The following is a 26,803-nucleotide window of genomic DNA, read 5'->3' on the forward strand; positions in this document are numbered from 1 at the left end:
TATCGCCCGGATCTCCAGAATGTTGATGGGTAAGGTCCTCTCTGTCTTGGACCATACCCCTTGGACCGCAGCCTGTTCCAGAACTGCTCCCCAACCTGACAGACTGGCATCTGTTGTTACCACCGTCCAGGTAACCGGTAGAAAGGATTTCCCCTTCTGCAGGTTTTCGGGTATGAGCCACCAATTGAGGCTCTGACGCACCGCATGCGACAGGTGCATCGGAAAGTCTAATGCCTGAACCTTCTTGTTCCAGGTCGACAGAATACTGTGTTGCAGCATTCTTGAGTGAAACTGAGCATAGGGAACTGCTTCGAATGAAGACACCATCTTCCCTAGTAGCCTCATACAAAGGCGGACTGAGGGACCCTTCTTGGTCCTTACTGTCAGAATCAGCTCTCTCAAAGCAGTGATCTTTGCCTGGGGTAGAAATATTTTCTCCTGGCTTGTATCTATAATCAGACCTAAATACTCCAGTCTTCTTACTGGTTTTAGGAAAGACTTTTCTAAGTTGAGGATCCAACCCAGATGTTCTAGATACCTGACCGTGGTCCTCAAGTTTCCATTCAAAGAGGCTACCGACCGGTCTATCAAGAGCAGGTCGTCTAGGTATGCTAAGACAGCTATACCCTGAGCCCTTAATCTGGCCAGAGGAGGAGCCAAGATCTTTGTGAACACTCGAGGTGCAGTGGCTATCCCAAAAGGCAGAGCCACAAACTGGAAATGGCGCCCTCCTACCTCGAAGCGCAGAAACTTCTGATGAGCAGGAAAAATGGGCACATGCAGATATGCATCTCTGATGTCTATTGATGCCAGAAATTCTCCTCCCTGCAGGGTGGGAACTACTGTTCGAATTGATTCCATGCGGAAGGATTGAATCCTTAGGAATCGGTTCAGATCCCTTAAGTCCAAAATGGGCCTGACATCCCCATTTGGCTTTTGGACCGTAAAAAGGTTGGAATAGAAGCCCAATCCCTGGTCCTTTGCGGGAACTATCATAATGACCTCCTGCGACAAAAGTCGCTCTAACGCTAGAAGGAGCAACTGCTTCTTCTCTGGGTCTCTGGGAACATTTGATCTGAGGAACCGAGGAGAAGGGAATTCCTGAAACTCCAGCTTGTACCCTAAGGTTACAGTGGAGATTACCCATCTGTCCTGGAAGTCCTCCTGCCAGAGTTCTGAGAACTGTCGCAGTCTTCCCCCCACTCGAGTGAGCGGGGGCGCCCCCTCATGCAGAGGTCTTAGTGTTTTGCCTAGTAGGCTTCTTTCCCCAGGACTTCTTTTGTCCATGGGGTTGACTCTTGTCTCTGGACCCCGATGGAGGCGGCCGTCGAGACTGCCTGGAGGCTGAAGCCCCCGGCGCTGGGGAAAGAGTCCGTTTGAAAGAGGGACGCTTACTCTTCTTCTTGACAGGTAAGAGAGTGCTTTTCCCACAAGAGATTCTCTTGATATAGTTATCCAAGTCCTCTCCAAACAACCTTGCACCACGAAATGGAAACCCAGCCAGTAGCTTCTTACATGGTGCTTCGGTTGACCAATTTTTCAACCATAGGATTCTACGTATATGCACCAACCCCAGTGAAAGACGGGAGGTTTGCACGATAGAATCTCTAATGGCGTCAACCACAAAGCATAAGGCCGCTGGAAGGTTAGCAAACCCCTGGGCCTGCTGTTCAGGTAATACGTTGATGACCTGCTTAACATGGTCTCTTAAGTATTGACAGACTCCAATCGTTGCTACTGCAGGTTGGGCCACTGATCCTGCTAAGGAGAAAACATCCTTCAATAGGGATTCCATCCTTTTATCTACAGGATCCCTGAGCATCTGAGCATTGTCTACAGGACAAGTCAGGCTATTATTTACGGAGGAAATGGCGGCATCAATAGCCGGTATTCCCCACATTTTAATAAACTTTTCTTCCATCGGATAAAGTGTTGAAAACTTTCTCGGCGGAAAAAAACGTTTGTCTGGGTGATCCCACTCAGAATAAATAAGCTTTTCAAGTAAAGTATGAACAGGAAAAGCATGTGCTGCTTGGAAAGGTTTCAGTGACCCCAAAGCAGAAGAGGATTCTTTAGCAGTTTCAGGTATGGGCAACTTAAATGTGGAGCGGACCAATCCAGTGAGGATCTGCACTAAGACTTTCTCCTCTTGGGAATTCGCAGAGGGTCCTTCTCCACCTGAATCCTCCGAAGAGGAATCATCCATCCCATCCCGATCCTCTGAAAGGGATTCATCTCCTTTATCCCAGAGCTCCTCTGTCTGAGGGTCCTGGGGAACAGAGGAATGCCTAGTGCGTTTTCTTCCACTGAGTGAAGACGTAATCAAGGCCATTAATCTTTCCTCTAGACCATTAATGGTTGAGGAAAAAACCTCGTGTAATATATACAGGGGCTGAAGTGCCAGAAGCAGGTGTAGCCCCTGACCCCGATGGCTCTCCCTGGCTAGCCGTCCCTGGCCCATCTTTTAGGGGGGGGGAGGATGCTGCCGACAGGGGGCCCTCAGAACCTGAACGAGATCCCCTAGTGTCTCTGGTTCCTGGGGTGCTTGAACCTCTTCTACCCATAGTGCAAAGCAACAAGGTGTGAGGTATACAAATGAACACTGCCCGCTGAGCGATGTAGTCTGGCTAAAAGCCTTGCTACCCAATGCTCAGTCTGGTGTTACTTCAGTAAATGCTGCCTAGGAGAATGCCTGTGTCCCACCTTACATGCGACCGTCAGCTCTGTGTCTCTCAGAAGGCTGAGTGCACCTGTACAGAGTGCCTCTAATAGCCTGCAGCTGGCCTGAGTGGGAGTCTAAACACTCTGTGCTGACATCCCGCCCGCTCCTTTACCGCCCCCCCCCCCCTCGAGTTTTGAAAAAAACGAGCGCTTCCCGCGCTGCCGACTCTCCTATCATGTTTCTGGAGAAAAGGCTGGGGATGGGGGGGGGAGGGAGACTGGTAACAAGATCTGCCTGAACGGCTATCTTCAGAGATGGTGGCCATTAGGCCGCAGAGCCCGGGTGGTATAACCACTTTCTAGACCCCTGTGGCCCCTCTCTAGCCTGGGGGGAACATTCAAACATGAGAAATCCCCCTTTCCACCTTACCTGCTTGCAGCCTGCTTTGAGATGCTGGGACATAATCAGCACTGAACACCTGAGACAGTCAGTCAGCATGTGTAGGTTTGTGCTCTTGGCAGCCCCCGGTGGTCACAATAGGCATAGCATGCATTTACCTTAAAGGAGAAAAGCCACTAGAACTCAAAAATTCTGTGGAATCTCCTCTTACCTTATCCAGCCGCAGGGTGCTGTTTACACAGAAAAGAAGAAAAAAGAGAGCGCACCAGCCTAGTGCATTATCCTTGACAGATTTATTTAATTAAAAACAAGATAAAAACTACTCACAAAAGTCGAAGAAAAAAAATCGCATAGTAATCGCACAGAGGCGATTATTCCAGTGGTAGCAGTTTTCCAGGTCCCAGGAAGGAGGCATACGGACTACTGCTGGCTAACGCGTTTCGAAGGTAACCCTTCTTCATCAGAGCCTTAGTAGTGTTGATCTCATGCTGGCTTTTTATACACATGTCAAACTAAAACAGACTGATCAGGTTGGTTCTAGGGCTCCTCCCTTAATTGATGGGCGGTCCTCTAGGGAGGGTGAATCTTGGCTCGGTTATCATTATTAAAGGGCCATTACATATTGATTTATTAATTTATTTTATTTTATTTAATTAGTTGGTTCGCTTCCATTTCCATTATTATTGTTATTGCTAATGAAATTTATCCAACCCATAGCAAGTAAGCTGAAAGGGTCATGCCAATAGTTATCTATAGACAGGCCAAAGGCATCCCAGAGAATCTGCTCATCTTCCCTCACATCCATAAATCATACAGATGATAGAGAGCAATATACAGTGTTCAGGGGTTTAGAAGTTTGAAATAGGGGTGTACCTTATTGTATGTGGATCCGATGGCATCTCCTCTGCTTGAGTGCGTTGTCTCTATAGGGGCTGTGTCTGTGTGGGCTACCATTGCTGACAAGTCCTGACTATTAGCACATTCCTATGCCCTGTGGGACCGGGTGGAACGCACGCCGCTAGTTCACTTCCGGGTTGCGGTCCACAGTATGCACATATATGTATATGCGATGGATGTGTATAAGGTTTTTACTTTCTATATATGTATATATATATTTGTATAGAATGTATATTGTATGTATTTGACTACTTTTTAATATAAATTTTAGTGTGTCTCCTGCTGGCTTCTAAATACACATGTTCTGAGCATTGCCACCTCTAGCTACTGTTCCAGACCAGATTTTCTAACAACTCCCCTCCCCTGGTCCCCTTCAAATTCCCCTATCATTATTACATACTATTACACATTATTTTCATTTATTGTATTTATAGACTCATTTTAATCAGCCCCTCTCCTTCTAGCCTGAAGTCAGACGTTATCGGTCTGACTTTGGCCTCTATCTGCGCCTACGGCAAAATGGAGGCCACTGTTTACCATATTGAGTCATATCCCAGGCGCCGAAGGGCGCACGGGATGTGACATCACGACCGCACTTCCGCCCTGTGGACCGCAACCCGGAAGTGAACTAGCGGCGTGCGTTCCACCTGGTCCCACAGGGCATAGGAATGTGCTAATAGTCAGGACTTGTCAGCAATGGTAGCCCACACAGACACAGCCCCTATAGAGACAACGCACTCAAGCAGAGGAGATGCCATCGGATCCACATACAATAAGGTACACCCCTATTTCAAACTTCTAAACCCCTGAACACTGTATATTGCTCTCTATCATCTGTATGATTTATGGATGTGAGGGAAGATGAGCAGATTCTCTGGGATGCCTTTGGCCTGTCTATAGATAACTATTGGCATGACCCTTTCAGCTTACTTGCTATGGGTTGGATAAATTTCATTAGCAATAACAATAATAATGGAAATGGAAGCGAACCAACAAATAAAATAAAATAAATTAATAAATCAATATGTAATGGCCCTTTAATAATGATAACCGAGCCAAGATTCACCCTCCCTAGAGGACCGCCCATCAATTAAGGGAGGAGCCCTAGAACCAACCTGATCAGTCTGTTTTAGTTTGACATGTGTATAAAAAGCCAGCATGAGATCAACACTACTAAGGCTCTGATGAAGAAGGGTTACCTTCGAAACGCGTTAGCCAGCAGTAGTCCGTATGCCTCCTTCCTGGGACCTGGAAAACTGCTACCACTGGAATAATCGCCTCTGTGCGATTACTATGCGATTTTTTCGACGACTTTTGTGAGTAGTTTTTATCTTGTTTTTAATTAAATAAATCTGTCAAGGATAATGCACTAGGCTGGTGCGCTCTTTTTTCTTCTTTTCTTTTAACACTAGGACAATCCCATCCTTTGAGAGCAGCAAAGCCGAAATCCATAGTCCTTCTTGAACTCTTGGGACTTTTTTAGCCAACACACCAGTGCGCAAGAGTATTTTTTGTTTCGTCTTTTTATGCTGTTTACACAGACCCAATCTTCACCTCTCACGGTGGGCTCCGTTTGAAAAAACCGTCAGAGACTGGGGCCCCCATCAGTAGGGGGATCCAACAGTTCTGGGACCGTAAAGCACCTCGCCAGAAATTAGGAAGTTTAAAGCCATATTCTGATCTGCGGGGTCCAGCTCTCTAAAAAGAGAAGCATTACGGGTAAAACCTCGTTTCTTCGGACACGAGGCCCGGGTACCATTCAATTCGGCCATGAAAAGACACTTTGAATGGATCCGGTTCGCCTGGCTTGCCCCAGTATAGGATCTTAGGATATTCCCTTTGGAGCTCAGCACAGGACATCTTTACACGTCCATCACCTAAGACACTGGCGTAAAAACTGAGGTATCCCTGCAAGGGGGAGGGATTATATAGGGGGTTGAACTTCCTGATAGGGTGTGCCAGTGTCCAATCACCAGTGATACCTATATAACCCATCAGTAATTACTGTGGCTCTGTGTCCCGTGATGTTCGAGAAAGAAAATCAATCAATGCAAAATAAATTGAAAATATATGTGAAAACATCAAATTACATCAAATCATGAATGTACAAAAATGATAGCAAAGTCCATGAACTCAGAAATCCAGAGAATCTTCTATGGAGATGGGAAGAGTCCCCCGATAGCTCTCCATGAAAGCCAGTGTGGAAAGGTAGGAAATAAAAACACCCCTCACAGTGATCCTCCACCACCTAAAATATGCGCTTACCACATTGCAAGCACAACAGGCACTTATGTGAACCCAAATCCGGGTGTGCGGCTAACAATGAAGCATCCCTCTGAGCAGCGTAACAGATGGTAAAAAAACAGGCACGTAATGGACTATATCCGGGTGTCCAGCTAGTAGTAGGGCGTCCCTCTGTATAGCTTGGATGTTAGCAGCATGTGGAGGTATGTGAACCAGAGCACAAGGGATTAGCACAATTGTGAGGTGGGGTCCGTGATGAGACAGGGAACATCGGTGTAATTTCCAAAGACATGCACATCCAGTTAACAAGTGAAACAGGGGCTCCAATCTGAAAAGCTGAAAAAACCACGATCAAGGAGATAGTGCATAGTACTCAAAGTGTGCTGGTGGCAAAAATAGCCTGCAACAGATGAGAAGTGTGTATGTTCCCAGCGCTACCGACGAGACCAATCCAGCGTCACGCTGGTATGACATGAAGGGGAGGAGTCTCATATTGCCTCATATTGGACATATATGCTTGTGCCTGTGATCCACCACTGCTAGGTGAGGGGATCCCCAGTGGGGTATTCATAGAATGCAGGCGAGAATGGATGAAATTTGATTGCTAGGAAATAGGAGTCACTATAACCCCAGGTGATGTCTGTGTCCCTGTGGCTGTCTTTTTGTAGAAGATTGCAGCAGGAGTGCAGCAACATACTGTGTGCCATTCAGTGGAAAAGATGGGCATGAATGCATAATCCAGGTGGTGCGAGAATTAGCCCATCCTTCTGAGGTGTTTGTATAGGAGAGAAAATGCTCCTACCAAGAGACAAAAAGTGAAGTGTAAACTGCATAGCGTACTACACAATGCGTACTGTGTTATTAACTACTTCCTGCCTATGGGCTTAGTTTGCCAGGAGGGCGCCCATGCACGTTCTCCTGTGATGGGCGAGTCTCTTTGGACTCAGCTGATCTTGTTCGGGGTAAAGAGCCAATCACATCAGCCCTTTACCACATGATCAGCTGTGTCCAATGACAGCCGATCACAGGATGTAAACAAAAGCCAGTTATCAGTTTCTTTTTCAGCAACATGAGGAGAGAAGAAAGCCGATAACTGGCTTATGTTAAAAGGACATCGGCACTCATTATCCATGCAGCTCCACCAGTGCCATCTATCTTTGCCGCCTCATCAGCGCACATCAGTGGAGAAAAATCACCTGTTTGCAAAGATTTTTATTTTTTTCTGTCATTTTTGTTTGTTTAGCAAAAAAATAAAAACCCCAGTGGTGATTAAATACTACCAAGAGAAAGCTCTATTTGTGTGAAAAAAAAATTATAAAAATTTCATATGGGTACAGCGTTGCATGATTGCACAGTTGTCATTCAAAGTGTGACAGCACTGAAAGCTGAAAATTGGCCTGGGCAGGAAGGGGGTAAAAGTGCCCAGTAGGCAAGTGGTTAAAATTCAGGAACTGGTGCCAACATACTGGGAAAACCTGTCCTGCTTTACTGATGCACTGGGCCTACTAAGGGTTGAGTCTTCGCCAGTCACGGAGGGCATACCGCTGAAGGGGTCTCCAGAGTCTGGGATCCATAGAAATGAACCACAGCCCTGGACCTACATAGCACCCTGTGACTAACTTACACAAGTTTCTTTACATTCCAAGGTGAGCACCTAATGCAGGATCTTGTACCCCGTAGATTAAATTACAGGCTGGCCCCGAATACTGGTGTCTGTGTACGGTCCGCAAGGTACACATCAATGATAACTGAGCCGGAAAATGCCCAGGGCAGTAAGCAGTCAAATCTTGAAAGAAGCTTCAGAGAAAAAAAACTGAATGATGAAAATAAAAGAATGAAAGAAAAGTACTGCTCCAGAAGACAAATAGGTTCATTACCTAAGGACACTGAATGGGGGCACTGAATGGACAGAGTTACACTCTAGGGCTGACTCCAGCATGTTTTTTCCAGTGTCCAATAAACTGAAGGTAGTCTGCATAGAAGTATAACCCATGGTATCTGAACACCTATGTTCCGTACTGTATGATTAAAATTTACATTTTCTGGGGTCAGCAGCTGTTGATAGATTCTTTTTAACAGCTGGTGGTAGATCATTCTGTATGATTTTTCAGTGTCTTGATCCAGCAGAACTGTAGAGAGATGTCTCACTGCCTAATGACACCAAGCTAAATTAAACTGGGCTTACGCATTGTGCCCAGGCGCATAGCCACTGGGTGGAGTTGTAGCTTTGAACTGTTTAGTGCCAATTCTTCTAGTAACAAGGCATATATAGCTAGAGGTCTAGATAAATGAGACCCCAGTAAATGCTCAGGTAAAAAACGATATGCTCTTAGAATTCCCTTAACTCTTGGGCCTGCTAAGATAAATTTAGAGCATCCGTGACTAACTGCTTCATTTATACCCTGGTGAAGATCCAGGAGTTAAATCTGTGCATCAGTAAAATACAGGCAATACAAAAAAAAAAAAAAAAAAAACACACCACAAAAAAAAAAAAATACATTTTTACAAACCTTTGCAGGTAAACATGGAGGCAATATTTACCCTCCAACAAGCAGCATAATTCTGTAGCAATTTTCAATTCATAAGGATGGGGATTGGTAGTGTGTAAGCCTCACACTGCAATTGCAAGGTTATAGCGAAACTGCAGTCTGCTCAAATAGTTTGTATATAAAAACATCTATATCTACGCACAGATTCTATACTTGCCAAATATGCTGCAGAAATCTCCCTCCACTGAAGTCTGGCTGCAACCATTTTAGCTGCTGCCTGTCACTTCCTGGATTTACACAGAAGCACACCTCCAGCTCTGCAGCCCTCGTTGGCCCTCTTATTACTCACCCCCCCGGGAAACTCTCACGAGAGAGAGAGAGCACGAGAGCGCGCGAGAGAGAGAGAGAGCGCGCGCGCGAGAGAGAGCGCGCGAGAGAGAGAGAGCGAGAGAGAGTGCGCGAGAGAGAGAGAGCGAGAGAGAGTGCGCGCGCGAGAGAGAGAGAGAGAGCGAGAGAGAGAGAGAGAGCGCGCGGAGAGAGAGAGAGCGAGCGCGCGGAGAGAGAGCGCGCGGAGAGAGAGAGAGAGCGCGGAGAGAGAAAGAGCGCGGAGAGAGAAAGAGCGCGGAGAGAGAAAGAGCGCGCGCGCGCGCGAGAGAGAGCTGTGCATGGAGGGTCATAAGCCTAGGCTTTTTACCAAACAAGAAACGGGAAGTGGGCTGTAAAAGGGCTGTAAAAGGTATTTACTGGCAGAAGAAAAAAATTTTTACAATCCAAAGTTAAAACAAGGGCAGAAGATTTAATAGCTGGAAAGTTGAAAACATGACCGAAGTTCCGCTTTAATGTGAACAAATAACCTCTTATACTCTTCCCAGATTTTAAAATATAAATTTGTACATGTAACTGTACTTCAGTTCTTCAGGTTTAATGCTTTGATTATATGCTTGAAGTGGAGTTGAACCCAAAAGTGGAACTTTCGCTTAAAGCAATCCTGAGCCTCTGACATGCCACATATTTTTTTTTTTTGGGGGGGGGGGGGCGCCGAGTGTACCCAGCTCCCACTTCTGCCTGGGACATCTAGGCTGCCCCTCCCTCCCTGCAATCTTCTGGGACATATCACAGGTCCCAGAAGATTGCACGGCCATTCAGCATGCGCAGCCCAACTCGCGCATGCGCACCCATCTGTGAAGCCGCAAGCTGTCACAGCCGGGTGCCCACAATAGTGATGCCGGTGCCACAGGGGAAAGGGAGAGAAAGCGAGGCTTTGGGCGGCCGCATCGCTGGACAGGCGAGTGTGTGTTTATTAAATGTCAGCAGCTACACTTTTTGTAGCCGCTGACTTTTATTAAACACGAAAACGGGTGGAACTCCGCTTTGCTGCTGCAACAATTTTAACAAGGATTGAATTAAAGGCATTCACTGCTTACAGTTTATGAACAAGATGGTTTCTTAGGTCCTGGGTAATATCCTCATGCCAGGGTTTCCGGCCTCCAACATTAGACGGTGGATTTGCAACTGGAATTGATCCTAATTTGGAAGTACTCCCACCATCACCAATCATAGAGCTAAAACAATGCAGACATGAAAGATAATAAGCATTGGCAACTCTGTGCTAAATTTATCAAACACTCTGAAACTACAATTTATGAACACTTCTTTAATACATACATGAATTAAAATTTCTTGTCTTAGAAAAACCTACTGACTTGTGAAAACACAAAAGTAGTGAAAGCATAGCAACGGTTTATGGTAATTTATATTAGTTAAACCACCTCCCACTCGCCGTATAGACAAATGACGGCAGCAGGGTGGCTCTCTCGTTCAGGGGAAAACGTCACATGCCATAGTTCCACACTTGACCCACTTGCGCAGCATTCACTCCGACAGTCTGTTTCCATCCGACAGCCCCATAGAGAACAATGAGCGGTGTCCGTGTCCACTCTGCATCAGCAAAGTGAACATGGACCCCTTCATCCACCTACTCATTGGGGATCAGCGGAGTGATCCCCTGCTGAGCAGGCGGATCCGCTGGTGGACTCCACCAGTGTGAAAGGGGCAAAATCTTACAAAAGGATTATCTGCTTCAAAACAATCTCCATGTCATTTATTGCTCTATAATAAACCTAGGGATGTGACGCCCATCATAATGCAAAAACTTTATTTTTATTCCAAGTACATTACAAAAATCACATTGCAGCTAGGCAAGCAAGTTTTCAGGCAACTATGTTTTCTCAAGCCATAATTATGGCATGGCAGCTTGAAAGCTTGCTTGCTTGCTTGATGAGCTGGAATGTAAAGATTTTTTGTAATGCATGTAAATTATAGATAAAACTTTATCATTTTAATTGACATTGCATCCCTCCTTTGTTGATTTTATTTAAAAACACTGTTCACACAGCAGCCATTTTAAAACTTACTTTTGAGAGTTAATGCCTAAATGTAGCACAGAATCAGGAAGCAAATTAGAGCTCTGCACATCAATTCCACCATTGACATCCATTGAATTTACATCTGCACAAAAGTAAGAAGAAAACAAACTGATAAGAATGAAAAAAAAAAAAAAAAATGAAATTCTTAAATATTTAACCTGACAAGCAAAACTTATTTTTCCTAGTAATCTTTCAGGAAATCACCAGAAGAGGACCAAAAATTTACATTGGGTGGAACAGCCACATGGAGGACTTCCTGCTCAATAGATTGGACTGAAAGTAAAAGAATATCCCATCGATAGTTGTGGAAAAAAAAAAGGCTGGGCCACATAGCCGTTTTACAGATCTGCTCAGGAGAGGCACCAGTTCTTTCTGCTCAACCAGTGGCCAAAGCCGAAGCAGTACGTTTATACAAACGAACAGGGAATACAAGTTCATGGCCTTGTGGCTTGGCACGGTGGGAAAAGAAGGTTGCATGCCGCCTGGGCATGAGCCCAAGAACACTACAATTAAAGCCTCTAGCTGAAGGCATTGGAAACATCCAAACGGCAATGCAAACCTTCCAATGCGTAATTTATGTAAGCCAATTTCTTCATCATTTAATAGTTTGCTACACAACAGGTGACAAGTTACCCTGAGAACTCTGAAATTAGAATGCCACCATAAAGAGGAACTAAACTATGGAATTAGTGCCAAAAAAGGCAAGCAGGGGCAAAGAACTATTCACCAGCATTGCCTGTGGGCTTTCACAGCTGTTCTTCTCCCCATTACTTAATGCCTTGTTCTGCACTAAGAGTCTGTGTGAAGGTGGCCAACTTGGTACAGATAGGGTTTTGATCCCCCTTGTCAGAGTTCCAAGAAAAACAAGGAGCAGCACAGTAGTGCCTGCAAATATAAAGCAATGAGGCCATAGGCACAGGAATGCCCAGGCAATTTTCAGGAGGCATACACTCTTTGGGTATAATTAACATTTCTTGATAACATAAGCAAACATTACATTTTTTAAATCAAGTCCACCTTAAGAAGGGACCTGGGATCAGTTTTCAATACAACAGGGTTAAAAAAATAGAAAGGGTTTTTGATTTGAGAGACTATTTCCGAGCATCTTAAAGTGGAGCTCCACCCAAAAGGGGAAGCTCCGCTTGTTTATAGTTGTACTGTGGCAAGTTGGCTCCCCTGGGCGAAACGACATTACCTTACGTTGCTTCGCTTTTTGACCACTAGAGGGCGCGCACCGCCGGAGGCACACGCCCGTGGCTCTCCACCAGAGCTGATGAGAGTGCTCGGCGGGCGCGATGCCCGCCGGGCGCCCGCGATCGCTTGTGACAGAGCGAGATCCAGGTTTTCCCAGGGGAGAGGAGACAGATCATGTGTTCATACCAAGTATGAACACCGATCGATCTCTCTCCTCCTAGTCAGTCCCATCCCCCCACAGTTAGAACACACACTAGGGAACACAGTTAACCCCTTGATCACCCCTTCCCTGACAGTGACATTTACACAGTAATCAGTGCATTTTTATAGCACTGATCGCTGTATAATTGTCACTGGTCACAAAAATGTGTCAAAAGTGTCTGATGCATCCGCCGCAATATCGTAGTCCTGATGAAAATCGCAGATCACCGCCATTACTAGTAAAAAAATAATAAAAATTCTATAGATCTATCCCCTATTTGGTAGACGCTATAAGTTTTGTGCAAACCAATCAATATACGCTTATTGTGATTTTTTTTACCAAAAATATGTAGAATACATATCGGCCTAAACTGAAGTTAATTTTTATTTTTTTTTCCCCAACTTGGGATATTTATTAAAGCAAAAAAAAAAAAAAAGTAAAAAAAAAGTGTTTTTTCAAAATTGTCTTTTTGTTTAGCGCAAAAAATAAAAACCACACAGGTGATCAAATACCGCCAAAAGAAAGCTCTATTTGTGGGGAAAAAAAGGACGTCAATTTTCTTTGGGTACAGCATCGCACGACCGCGCACTTGTCGATTAACCACTTAAACCACGGAAGATTTTACCCCCTTCCCGACCAGAGCACTTTTTTGCGATTCGGCACTGCGTCGATTTACTGAAACAAAATAGCGCGGACGTGCGACGCTGTACTGAAACAAAATTGACGTCTTTTTTTCCCACAAATAGAGCTTTCTTTTGGTGGTATTTGATTGCCTCTGCGTTTTTTATTTCTCGCGCTATAAACAAAAAAGAGCGACAATTTTGAAGAAAAAAAAAAAAAAAACACGCAGTATTTTTTACTTTTTGCTATAATAAATATCCCCCAAAAATATATAAAAAACTATTTTTTTCCTCAGTTTAGGCTGATATGTATTCTACATATTTTTGGTAAATATCGCAATAAGCGTATATTGATTGGTCTGCGTAAAATGTATAGCGTCTATAAAATAAGGGATAGTTTTATGGCATTTTTATTAGTAATGGCAGCGAACTGCGATTTTTATTAGGACTGCGACATTATGGCGGACACATGGGACATTTTTGACACATTTGTATTGTATTGTATTTCTACTGTCTACCCTCAAGTTGTAAAGCGCTACGTAAACTGTTGGCGCTATATAAATCCTGAATAATAATGCGATCAGTGTATCATTGATTACAGTGTAAATGACACTGGCATTGAAGGGGTTAACCACTAGGGGGCAGTGAAGGGGTTAAGTGTGTCCTAGGGAGTGATTCTAACTGTGAGGGGGCTGGGCTTGAACACACAGGACAGTGATCACTGCTCTCGATTAAAGAGAGCAGTAGATCACTGTCCTGTCACTAGGCAGAACGGAGAACACTTTGTTTACATAAGCATCTCCCCGTTCTGCCTCTCCGTGACACAATCACAGGCACCCGGCGGACATAGAGTCCGCGGGACCCGCGGTCACGGAGACCGTGGCAGGCGCCTCCAGCGGAGCACACGTGCTCACGACACCTTAAAGGGGACGTACCTGTAACCCCATTTGCCTGCCAGTGCCATTCTGCCGACGTACATCGGCGTGTGCTGGTCGGCAAGCAGTTAAAGCAACACAGTGCCGTATCGCAAAAAATGGCCTGGTCATTGAGCAGCCAAATCTTCCAGGGCTAAAGTGGTTAAATGTACAGTATAGAACACAGGACTAGCCTTTAGAAAACTGGGATGTCTAAAAGCAATACAAAAATAAAGGGGTGAGCAACACCTCAAACCATCGCCAAGAGTTCAAATGATTCATCAATTTGCAAAACCCTCCTAAATTTAGTATTGCTAAGCAAACCGCTAGGGGGAAGGTAAATCCCTTCAAGGTGTAGCCAATCACTAAAAGGCCACCTCAACTATAGAGTGCATAAGAAAGGCCTGAGGTAATTTGGGAAGCCCTGGATTCCATAATAATAATTTGTGGCCAGACACCAGGGACTCCAGCTTTAAGCAGGTGTTCAACTGAGCAGAAATGATGCCCCTGAATTTGGAAGAGATAACAGCAAGTTGCCCCTGTGTGGAATCCTCAGATTTTAAAGAGATTAACATGCTGCCTTCTCTTCCCCCTCCTCCTAAAGCAGGGCGCTAGATGAGGAAATTGGAGTTTCTAGCTCCTGTGGCCCAACGTCTCCCACAGGGAAGAGATTTTTATTAAATTCTACCATGGAAGGGAACTCCTCCTTGCTTAGGCAGGAAAAAAAAAAAAAGGGGGGCGGGGCATTGGCAGAAAGGGCACCGCAGAGCCCTTTTGCTCCATTCCCACTTTATTTGAGATCTGAAATAACAGTGAGGGGGGTCCAACGGTGTAACATAGCTGCAGTGGAAGGTATTAAAAGCCTTATGGTGAGTAGCCTCAGAGTGTGGATGTCAGAACGTATTGAAAGCCTGTGCCCCCACAAAATCAGAGAGCAGCAGAAGCTACTATCCAAGTTCCTTACAGCCCTGCATTGCCAGTGTCTAATAACTTGAAAGTATCAGCATACATACCAGTTGTCCAATACTATGCCTGTGTTTTGTATTGTGCAATTAAGAAACTTATTCTAAAAAAGAAATGGTATGCAGATCTCCAAAGAGCCAAATTTTAAGATGCCTGCTTACTACTGGTAGCACAAAAGGGGAAAAGGGGTTCAATCACAGGAAATTAAATTTAGGCTTTTCAATTACATTTCAAATTCAGAAGTAAAAATACTTACTTAATGAGTTCATAGAGCGAACGCTCTGGGTTGACTGCCCTGGATGAGGGCCCTTAGCTTGTGTATGGGATTGGGACTGCATCTGGTTCCCCTGATATGGTAATCCCAGAGCTGCATAAGCCCTTTCAATAGAACTAGGATCAATCTGGCTATTAGAATTAATGGAGGGTGTTGACTGTTGGTTAACATTGCCAGCGGTACTCACAGTCCCTGTAGCTCCTACAGGTAGTGGTGGGCTACCAAACAAAGCTGTAAAGAAACATTGCTATTATTAAAACGTAATGAGCAGTTTTATCCATTAACATTAATCTGTATATCCAGTTTTCAATTATAGGAATTGTATTCAATTGTGTGATTGCAAGAGAAGAACATTCATAAAATCTATATCTATATATCTATATCTATAAATATATATTAGTGTATGCCATCACCTCCTGGTCCCGCTCTGTGCTTCCCTTTTGGTAGAAGTTACGTACCACCCTATTAGCAGCATAGCACCTCTGGCACACAGTGAAGCAGTCTGCCATTAGGGATAATTACCAAGTGTCTCAGATTCTGCAGCAGGGCCGGGATTTTGAACCCCGTCCGTGTCTTGCAGGCTGTTCTGCAGAATCCAATTTGGACATTGCCAAGTGGCAGTGGGATGTTGGCACTGGCATATTGCTACTGTTTGGCGGACTGATCTCTGCCCAAACAATACAAATGCCCAACATCATCCTGGAGGGAGGCAGTGAGGCACTTAAAACACTGGACCACCAATCGCTAAGGGATTACATTTCATGACCTCACACTTGAGATGGTTAAATCTCACTGCACTGACTGCCAATGCAGGGAGGTACATTTCATTGCCACTGACCATCAATCGAGGGGATACAGGACATAATACAGAATGCTGTAAAAGCAGGATTGTGGCAGCCATCCTGGGTTCCTTTGCTGCCCTTAGCAATCTCCCGTTTCGCGGTCTTAGGGCCAGTTTGTCCATGACGACTTCGATGCGGACCACTGTGAGGGTATGGCAGGAGGCTAGGAAAATCTATAGGAAACCCAACCACATTTCACCCCACATGCCCCTATGGGGTAACCCTCTACTCTCCCACTTTTACACTATACCGGACCCCTCTCTCTGGGCAAAAAAGGGAATTCTCACATTAAAACATATAGTTAAAGATGGCAGGCTTATGACTTTCCAAGCCCTGAGGCAATCCTTTGCTATCCCATCCTCCTTCCAATTTAGATACTGGCAGCTGAAGCACACCTTTGAGGCTCAGTTCCCTGCCCCCCTCACTCTGGAACCGGACTCCATTGAAAGGCTCCTGACCTCCAGCGTGATGGGAAAGCCTCTCTCAACAATATATTTATACCTTACGGTGGAATATGATGCAAAACTAACCAAAACCTGGGAAAAAAATGGAAGATTGATATTCCCTCTTTGGACTAAGAGGAGTGGAAGGAGTGTTTAATCTCCTACATTCCTTCTATGATCGCTGCAAGGGATAGGTTCATACCATTTAAGTTCCTACACAGAGCGTATTTTACCCCACAGAGACTGGCGCGCATATACCACCAAAGAGATCCCAACTGTCAGAGATGCAGACAGGAGGTGGGTACTTTCTGGCATATGGTCTGGTCTTGCTCCAAACTAAGACCCTTTTGGTCAGCAGTTGCCTCCACATTGGGCAATGTCATAGGTTCAGACTTGCCGGTTGACCCTCAAATACTACTGCTCAGTCATCTGGAGGATGTTGAGGGTGATAGGTATGATAAACTGTGTCTAACCTTCGCATTGTACTATGCTAGGCGGGAAATTCTACTGCGATGGAAACTGGAGGAGCCTCCTACCCTGGCCTCATGGATAAGGTCGGTGAACAAGGTACTTCCCCTCTATAGACTGACGTACAAAAGCAGGCAATGTCCAGGGAAGTTTGACAAAATTTGGTCGTCCTGGATGGACGCTTCTGGGGACCCCGAACCCCCTATCCCATAAGTAAGACACGAAACATAGGAGAGGACATCCTGCATCTCAAGTCTATTCTTCTTATACCCGTTTCTCTTCACCCCCTTCCTTTTCCTCCCTTCCCCCCCCCCCCCCCGTCTTCCTTCCTCCTCCCTCCCCTCCCCCCCGCCGCCCCTATTAGGATTGATTGAATACTGGGTTATTTACTTCATATTATCCAAGAATTTTTAAGATGACACAAGCCATGAGAACTATGGTTAAGTGAAAATTCTGTTGAGTGCACATCTGGAACAACTGATAAACAGTAGTTATTGTTTTAGGGTAAATCCCACTGTAATTATTCTCACCATAATGACTGTACTAAGTTCTTGTACTGTAATGCTGATTTGTTTAATAAAATTTTTCTGTTAAAAAAAAAAAAAAAAGCAGGATTGTACAGGGTTCGATTACCAACCCTTACCGCCAGGACAGGAGCAGTCTGGGGAGGAGATAGGGGGCAATAAGCACTGCACACTCTGATCCTAGAGTGCACGGTGTTAACTTTGAAAACAAAAAGCTGTGTGGGCTGCCAGATTAGTCCTTAGCAACCAATGAAGTCATTGGTTGGTATAACGCGGGCAGGCAGCCCACAAAGCTTTTTCTGTTTTGACAACAAGGGCAGAGATAGGAGGAGAGAACTGGTAGCAGGTGTGGGCTTTGCTCTCTTCCTCCTGTTGGTATACAGAAATTAACATTGCACTCTCAGATCAGAGTGTACAGGGTTGGGGTTGTTTTACATTGAGAAAACAGTGTCACAGACCATGGGTTAGAAGCTGCAACCTTCAGGTATTTGAACACTGGCAAAAATGTGTGCTCCTAGAAAGTACCCATATAAACAATTCTCTGTGTTGCTTCAGTTTTTAGCAGACAATAAAGAGCATTTAAGGCTCAGAGGGGAGGGGCCTGCGTCCGGTCCTTAACTAAAAGATTAGAAATTCACAGGTTAAAATTTTCTAGAGCCATTAAGAGCCCTGATGAAATGAAAGGAAGGAACCTTTTCCTTAAAGGCATACCCCTTGGAGAGGAGTTCTGACAGTAGAATAGAAAGTAGACTGACAGTCCAACACATCTAAACAATGTAAGGAAATGTCCTGGTCATGTTTTGAAGCAGAAGAGAGGAAGGAAGAAGTAAGGAGCTCCTCACCGAAAGGAGACCACCTTAGGTAAGAAGGAAGGTTTGGGCTTCAAAACCACCTTGTCCACAACAAGAAATGGCTCTTTATAAGAGAGCTGCTCAGAAACATGCCTTACAGACATGATGGGAACAAAGATAGCAACCTTAAGGATGAGGTCTTCCAAAGGGGGCCTCTGAAGAACAGGTAGAACAAGGCTGGGACCTTTGAGGTGACATGGGAGATTGAATTGGGAGAATTGTATGAGCAACTCCCTGTAGGAAAGTCCCGATAAGGGATTGCAAGTCAAGAGGTTTCTGAAATTGGATGGGTAAGGTAGATACCTATCCCTTGAGGGTACTTGAGGACAGACACTGGTCAAGACCACTGAAGACAAGCCAAAATAAGAGTGGTAGAAGGTTCCCTTGAGGTAAGCCTACTGTCTTCACATCATGCAAAGAAGGCCTTCTATGTGCACTGGTAAATTGTACAGGGGTTAAATGTCCATGCTCTGTGTAAAACAGGAATAACTAAATCAGGCACCTCTGTCCTGTAGGACTTGAGTTTCAAGCCACTGGCGGTTAAAGCCACTGACTGAAGCCGAAAAGAACAGGGGGCCTAGGACTAAGTCTTGTGTTTAGAAAAGGCCAGGGCTCGTCCACTAGAATTCCTGGGCACCACATTCTTTTGGGACAATTTAGTGCAATGAGAATTTGCAGCACCTTTTCATCCCCCATTTTGTGTCGCAGTCAGAGAAGGATGTTCAGAGGAAAGGTATAAACCAGCTGAGGAATCACCAGCATCTACTGTGAAGGCTAGCGGATCCCAGGTCTTGGCTACGGATTTGTTTTTGAACCTAGGCACCCCCAGAGGTTTTAAAAGATTTCAGGATGCAGAGTCCACTTCGTGTCTAGGAATTGACTACTTAAGAAACCTGCCTGCCAACTGTCCACTCCCAAAATGTGGATGGTTGAGAGAGCTGGAATGTATATTCTTCCCATGACAGTATTGGACCCATCTCTCTTACAGCTGCTAGGCTTCTGGTGCCCTGGTGTAAGGAAGGTCCAATATTAGAAAAGGAAAACCTTAGTTAAAGAATGCTGATGGGTAGTTTTGACTTCTTTTGATACCAGGTCCCCTGGACAGCCAAAGAGTTGTAAACACTGCCCAAGCTTCTAAGACTCGTATCTGCTATTACCATGTTCCTGCCAATGAATAGTTTTCTCAAATCCAGAGCAGGGCTGGAGATCTTCAATTGACTGGACAGAAGCACCGGGCAGTCCAAGGTCAGGATCTGCTTGTTGCACATCTTGAGGATGTTTGACTGAAAAGCTCTGGAGTGAAACAGGCAAACACCAACAGTTGTCTCCTAGCTCTAAAGAGTGGGGCACCCCTTCACTGTGGATATGGCTTCTGGGAAGACTGGCAGGCCAGGGCTTGTGACTAAAGGAAGTCATAGTTTAGAGGTTGGTGTCCTGGGGAGAATGGAAAAAGCCCTTTCTTTGACTAGAGGTGGCAGCCCATGGAATAAGAGACCTATGCATGTTCTTGTGAGGTAGGAGTCTGTGTCCAATCACCTGAAGGTGGCAACACAGAACCCAATGTCTATGAATACCATGGGTATACACAGAACAGTACTGTATGATCTAGAAGTTATTTTGTGTTTAGGTCCACTTAACTCACTGTCCAAAGATCTGTTTTCGCTTTGACATTTAAGTACAACTTAATATTTGTTGCCCTTTAAGTAACCAAAACACCACCCCTTCTGAGTGCAGCCCAACCAGTAAAATACTTCCCTTCCTTCCTGTTCCAGCTAACTTTACTAAAATACCCCTGCCCAGTGCCACACATCTTGCAAAGAAAATGTGCCGACCAGCAACCTTTCCCAGTGCACTCAAATACTGCAGCCCTATTTACTTCTATAAGTGAGCGGTACACATGGCAGTCTCCAGGTTTATGTAGTTCACCAATACAATAAACTCTGCACATAGAGTACTTTCTTGCAGTTCAGTTTTAGGAAGGTGATGTATTGTTTCCCAAAGCTTTACCAATTCTTACATTTTAATTTATTAAAAAACTAATTTTTAATAGTAAACATCAGCCTTGTGGATAAGGTCTTTTAAAAAGGAATTGCACTTTTATATGAAAAACATCCACCTAGGACGTACGCAGTGCACAACCATACAATCTTTCATAACTCTGGGAGGAAATGCACAACTTTTCTGCTACGTACTGGTACAACAAACAATATAACTAACATGTACATACATTGCTGGTTACGCTTATCCCCAGCATTCTTCAGCGGTAAACAAACGGGACAGTCATGTCGTGTACAGTTCTTCCAGTGAGAAATTATCTGGCGTGAAGAGGCACAGTGTGCAACTAAAACCACAACAAAAACAAAATATGTTGAAATCAAAACCCCTGTCAGACACGTACATACAAAACAGCATTTTTCAACTATGGCATCACAAGATTATAATCGGAGCATATATTAAAATTAAAAAAAAAAAAAAAAAAAAAACACACACACAATAAAGAGACACTATGAACTTGCTTTACATTTTACAACTTTTCATTTATTTTTATACAAGGAGTAAGATGTGCTTCCCATACTAAATGTGCCATAATTTGCATCACAGCCGCTTTGGAGTTGGGTCTGGCAGCATGACTACATTTTGACTCTTTATACAAATATACAGATTCGTTTTCAATGCCATCTAGTGGAGCACAGGAACACTGACAATTTCATAGTTCAATAATGAATTTAAAGCTGAACTCCAGGGATCCAGCTACATTGTAAAACACACATGCCACCTTGTGGATATATCTCCTTAAGCCCGGGTTCACACCTATGCGAATTAGATGTGCGTTTCCGCACATCTAATTCGCATAGCAGGAGAATGTGACTGGCTCCCTATGGAGCCGGTTCACATATCTCCGGGGCGGCTGCTGTGCGTCTTTGGCTGCGTTTCAGGGCCGAATTCAGGCATAGAATCGGCCCTGATTAGTCCCTGAAAGGTGAACAGGGACGCACAGCGCTCCTGTGCGGTCCGCAGCGAATTATGGTGTGAACCCGGGCTAAGGTTACAGGAACTCTGACACCGGACCTTCTGGCCTAAGCTCCTTCAGTTGCAGAGTCAATGCAGCTTTTAGGCCTGCCCCTTCTGTAATAGGCCTTCCTGTAATATGAGTTGGTCATGATTCATAAGGAATATACACGCGTGTTTTGAGAAGGTTATTGTTCTCTCCCTGACGTGATTTTATGCATTCGTGATTTCAGTAGTGTATTGAATTTGTTTATTTGTATGGTATAATGCTCGGATACTTAAAAGAAGCATAATTAAAGTGAAGACAAGGAAGAAAAAAAAAAAAAAAAAAGTAAACATTTCACATAAAGGAATCAGATAAAAAAAAAAAAAAACACATACCTTGGCATGTTTTTCCAGCCTGGCAGTGGGTCATGTGGTTCAGCACATTCTTCATGGTACGACAATGAGGTAAGTTGCACTGGCGCACCTCACCACTGGCTTGTTCTCTTCTCTGGCACTTATGAGCATGTAATAAAAGAACTAATTGCTGCTGGATCAGCTTTCGCTTTTCTGGATCTGCTGTAGGTGCTCCAGAACCTATTCCTTGTTGAGCACTAGGACCCATACTTTGAGGGCTAGCAGAAACAATGTTGGCTTGGGGAATCTGAGCAGATGACTGTTGATCCTGAAGGGTTAGGAAAAAACCACAACATAGGTTAGTGTTAAAGTCATTAGTCTTCTATGAACAAATTCTGTGAAATGCGATGCCCTTGAATCACTAGAAACTTTGCCACTACCCACTCTCTGATTATGATAGATCATTGTTTGGTTCTAACATTAGATTAGATGAAGTAGAGAAGACCACAGGATCTTTGCCCATGAAAAATATATTTGGCCTACTGGCATAGTGTCAGGGTTGCAATGACAACCCCACCCCATGCTCCAGGGGGCCCGTGAGGCCTTCTGGTCACATTTGGTTTTTTACACCCGGACAGGATGTGCAAACACAGGATCGTTCCTCTTCATTTTCCTCCTGCAGCCACTGAATGCCTGCTTCTTCTCCTCTTCTCCCTCCAGCATTCAGCAGCTGCAGGAGGAAAATGGAGAGGAATGGCGATTCTGGACAAAATGAGAATCACAATTTTTTTGCTTAGAATAAAAAGATCACGATTCTCTCACGACGTAAAATCTTTCACATACAAAAAAATGGGCTAACTTTACTGGTTAGGTTTTTTTTTTTTATTTTATTCATTAAAGTATTTTTTTCCAAAAAAAATGTAATTGAAAAAACCGCTGCGCAAATACAGTGCGACATAAAAATATTGCAAACGCCATTTTATTCTCTAGGGTGTCATATATATATATATATATATATATATATATATATATATATATATATATATATATATATATATATATATATATATATATATATATATATATATATATGTTTGGGGGTTCTAAGTAAATTTTCTAGCAAAAAAAAAAAAAAAAAAGATTTTAACTTGAAAACCAACAAATGTCAGCTTACCTGTAAAATCCTTTTCTTCGAGTACATCACGGGACACAGAGCCACAGTTTTTACTGATGGGATGTCCCAGAGCAATGCTATCCGAGGGGAGGGAGACACAACAAAAGTAGGGTGCAATCAGACCTGAGGACCTTGTACCGCTGCCTGGAGCACACTGTGCCCAAAGGCGATATCCTCATGTCTTCTCACATCCACCTGATAGAATCTGGTGAATGTATGGACTGAAGACCAAGTTGCGGCCGATTTGAGCCATGGAGGCCTGGTGATGCACTGCCCATGAAGCACTAACAGCCCTTGTGGAGTACGCTTTGATTTGAAAAGGTGGAACTTTCCTCTTCAAACCATCAGCTTGAACAATTACCTGTCGAATACACTTAGCAATGGTAGATTTCGACTCTGCCTGTCCTTTTTTAGGACCCTCACGCAACACAAACAAAACACCCGTTTTGCGAATCTGAGCAGTATCTTCCAAATAAGTTTTGACCACTCTCACTACATCCAGAGAATGTAGTGGACTTTTCCGTAGAACAGGGATCTGGAAAAAATGAAGGCAGAACAATATCCTGGTTTAGATGAAAACCTGAAACCACCTACGGTAGAAAGCTAGGATGTGGACGCAGTACTACTCTATCCTTATGAATAATTAAATATGGCTCTTTACAAAAAAGAGCCGCCAATTCTGATACCCTTCTTGCAGGAGAAATGGCTAAGAGAAAAATTAGCTTCCTTGTCAAAAGGATCAAGGGAATGTGTCGTATCGGCTCAAAAGGCTGTTTCTATAATGTGGACAGAACTAAATTCAAGTCCTAGGGGTTCAGGGGAGCTCTAACCAGTGGATTAAGCCGCGTTACCACTTGCATAAAGCTTCAGATCAAATAATGCGAAGCAAGTGGACGTTGAAACAATATCAACCAAGGACCAAGACCTGGCCCTTGATAGTACTCAAGGCCACCTTCATCTCTAACCCCATTAGCAAGGATTCGCCCTATGACATACTTTCTGGGATGCCAACCCCTGGATTCACACCAGGAGACATATGCCTTCCAGACTATAATAAATGACTCTGGAAGCTGGCTTCCTTGCATTAATCAAGGTAGAAATTACTAGGCCTGAAAGCCCACGACTCTTCAGAATGTGGGTTTCAATAGCCAAACCGTTAAATTTAGCCTTTGTAAGGTAGGATGGAACACCGGTTCCTGCGATAGCAGGTTTGGACGTGGTGGTAGGGTCCATGGGGACCGTACCGCCATATTCACAATTTCTGCATACCAAGATCTTCTGGGCCACTAGAAGCACCGACTTCTTTTCCTGTTCGATTCTGCGAAGAATCGTGGTAGCAGCAGAATAGGAGGGAGAATAGGAGGGAATGCATAAATCAGTGAGAACTGATGCCACGGGGTCACCAACGCATCTGTCCCACATGCAAGTGGATCCCTTGTTCTTGACATAAAGTTGTCGATCCTAGACGCAAACAGATCTACATTCACTCCTGGTGCCCCCTTGGTGATTGATATAAGCCACTGCTGTGGCATTGTCGGATTGGATCCTGACAAGACAACCCTGCAATCTGAAAGTCCAGGCCTTTAGGGCTACGTACGCCACACGAATCTCTAGAATGTTGATGGGCAAGGTCCTCTTGGTTTCCGACCATTTCCCTTGGACAGTCTCCTCCAGAACTGCTCCCCAACCCAAAAGGCTGGCATCTGTTAACACCTTCCAGGTAACTGGTAAAAAGGATTTCCCTTTCTGCAGATTCCAACCACCAACTGAGGCTCTGACGCACTTATGGTGACAAGCGCATTGGAAAATCTAGTGCCTGGACTTTCTTGTCCAGGCAGACAGGACACTGTTTTGCCGCAGTCTAGAATGAAACTGAGCATAGGGAACCGCTTCGAATGAATCCACCATCTTTCCCAACAACCTCATACAAAGGCGAATAGAAGGACCCTTCTTTGCCCTGACTACCTGAACCAGCTCCTTTATGGCACCGATGTAAAAACACCCTCTTCTGGGTTGTGTCTATGGCCAGACCCAAGTACTCTAGCCTTCTTACTGGTTTTAAAGAAGACTTCTCTAGGTTGAGGACCCAACCTAGGTATTCCAGGTAGTTGACTGTGGTGACCAAGCCTTGGTCTAAGCGGGCTATCGACTGGTCTATTAAGAGCAGGTCATCTAGGTACGCTATAACCGTTATACCTTGGGCCCTTAATCTGGCCAGAGGAGGAGCCAGGACCTTTGTGAACACCTGAGGTGCAGTAGCTAGACCGAAAGGCAGAGCTACAAACTGAAAATCACGCTTTTTTCCACTTTGAAACGCAGATATTTCTGATGAGCAGGGAAAATAGGTACATGCGGGTATACATCCTTGATGTCTATTGATGCCAGAAGTTCTCCACCTTGTAGGATGGAGACTACTGATCAGATTGATTCCATGCGAAAAGATCAAATTTTTAGGAACCGGTTTAGATCTTTGAGATCTAGGATGGGTCTGACATTTCCATCTGGTTTTGGCACAGTGAAAAGGTTTCAATAAAACCCCAATCCCTGCTCTTGCATGGGAACCACCATGATTACTTTTTGCAACAAAAGTCGCTCCAACGCTCGAAAGAGAGACTTCTTTTTCTCTGGGTCTTTGGGAACATTTGATCTGAGGAAACGAGGAGACGGGAATTCTCTGAACTCTAGTTTGTAGCCTAGAGTTATTGTGGAGACCACCCATCTGTCCTGAAAAACCTCCTGCCAGACCCTTGAGAACTGTAGCAGTCTTCCCCCCACTCGAACGAGTGGGGGAGCCCCTTCATAAAGAGGCTTTAGCGTTCTGTGTTGTAGATTTTCTCCCCAAAGACTTCTTTTGTCCCTGTGGTTGACTCTGAGTTTTACCTCTTGAACCTGAAGGTGGAGACCGTCGCAACTGCCTGGAGGCTGATGCCCCTGGCACTGGAGAAAGAGCCAATTTAAATGAGGGATGTTTACTCCTTTTCTTAATTGGCAAAGGGGTACTTTGAGATTTTTTGGATAGAAATGTCCAAATCCTCCCCAAACAGCCTTGCACCACAGAAGGGAAACCCAGCCAGGAGGCGTTTCAGCTGACCAGTTTTTCAACCATAAGATTCTACGCATATGCACCAACCCAAGCATAAGGCGAGAGGTCTGAAGGATAGAATCTGATTGCGTCAACTGCAAAACACAAAGCCGCCTTGGCTAACTCCCGGGCCTGCTGTTCACGGAAAACCTTGAGCACCTGCTTCAAGTGGTCTCTCAAGGACAGACATACCCCAATTGCTGCCACTGCAGGTTGAGCTACTGAACCTGTCAAGGAAAAAACGTGAATTCCAATTTTTTATCAGTTGGATCCCTAAGCATTTGAGCATTGACAACAGGACAAGTCATACTTTTATTCACAGATATAGCGGTGTCAATTGCGGGTATACCCCACATCTTTGTGAATTTTTCCTCCATAGGATAAAATGTTGAAAACTTTTTAGGAGGGAAAAAATGTTTATCTGGGTGATCCCACTCAGAATAAATAAGCTTTTCCAGCAAGAAATGAACATGAAAGGCATGCGCAGTTTGAGGAGGCTTCAGTGAACCCAAACAAGACGTGGGTTTTTCAACCGACTCAGTTACGGGTAACAAATGTGGAGTGGACCATTCCAGCAAGTGATTGCACCAGCAATTTCTCATCCTGTGAAGCTGAAGAGGGTCCTTCCCCACTTGATTCCTCAGAAGAGGATTTATCAGTCTCATCCCGGTCCTCTGAGGGGGATTCGTCTCCGAGTTCCTCTGTTTGAGAGTCCTGGGTGGTAGACGGAGACCTAATGCGTTTTCTTCCACTTTGTGAAGATGCAATTAAGGCCATGAATCTTTCC

General features: G+C 44.5%; 1 protein-coding gene across 1 annotated transcript in view; it reads right to left on the reverse strand.

The window, feature by feature from the left end:
* The window catches only part of EP300 (E1A binding protein p300), a 117,069-nt gene that overhangs the window by 67,741 nt on the left and 22,525 nt on the right, over nucleotides 1-26,803 (reverse strand). Inside the window, exons 4-8 of the mRNA XM_073592762.1 lie at nucleotides 21,803-22,088; nucleotides 20,640-20,753; nucleotides 15,267-15,515; nucleotides 11,106-11,199; nucleotides 10,116-10,253 (exon numbers count right to left, since the gene is read on the reverse strand). Of these exons, the coding sequence (XP_073448863.1) occupies nucleotides 10,116-10,253; nucleotides 11,106-11,199; nucleotides 15,267-15,515; nucleotides 20,640-20,753; nucleotides 21,803-22,088 (881 nt within the window). The remainder of the gene's footprint in view (nucleotides 1-10,115; nucleotides 10,254-11,105; nucleotides 11,200-15,266; nucleotides 15,516-20,639; nucleotides 20,754-21,802; nucleotides 22,089-26,803) is intronic.

This window comes from Aquarana catesbeiana, linkage group LG07 (genome assembly GCF_042186555.1).
Source record: "Aquarana catesbeiana isolate 2022-GZ linkage group LG07, ASM4218655v1, whole genome shotgun sequence".
Lineage (NCBI taxonomy): Eukaryota > Metazoa > Chordata > Amphibia > Anura > Ranidae > Aquarana > Aquarana catesbeiana.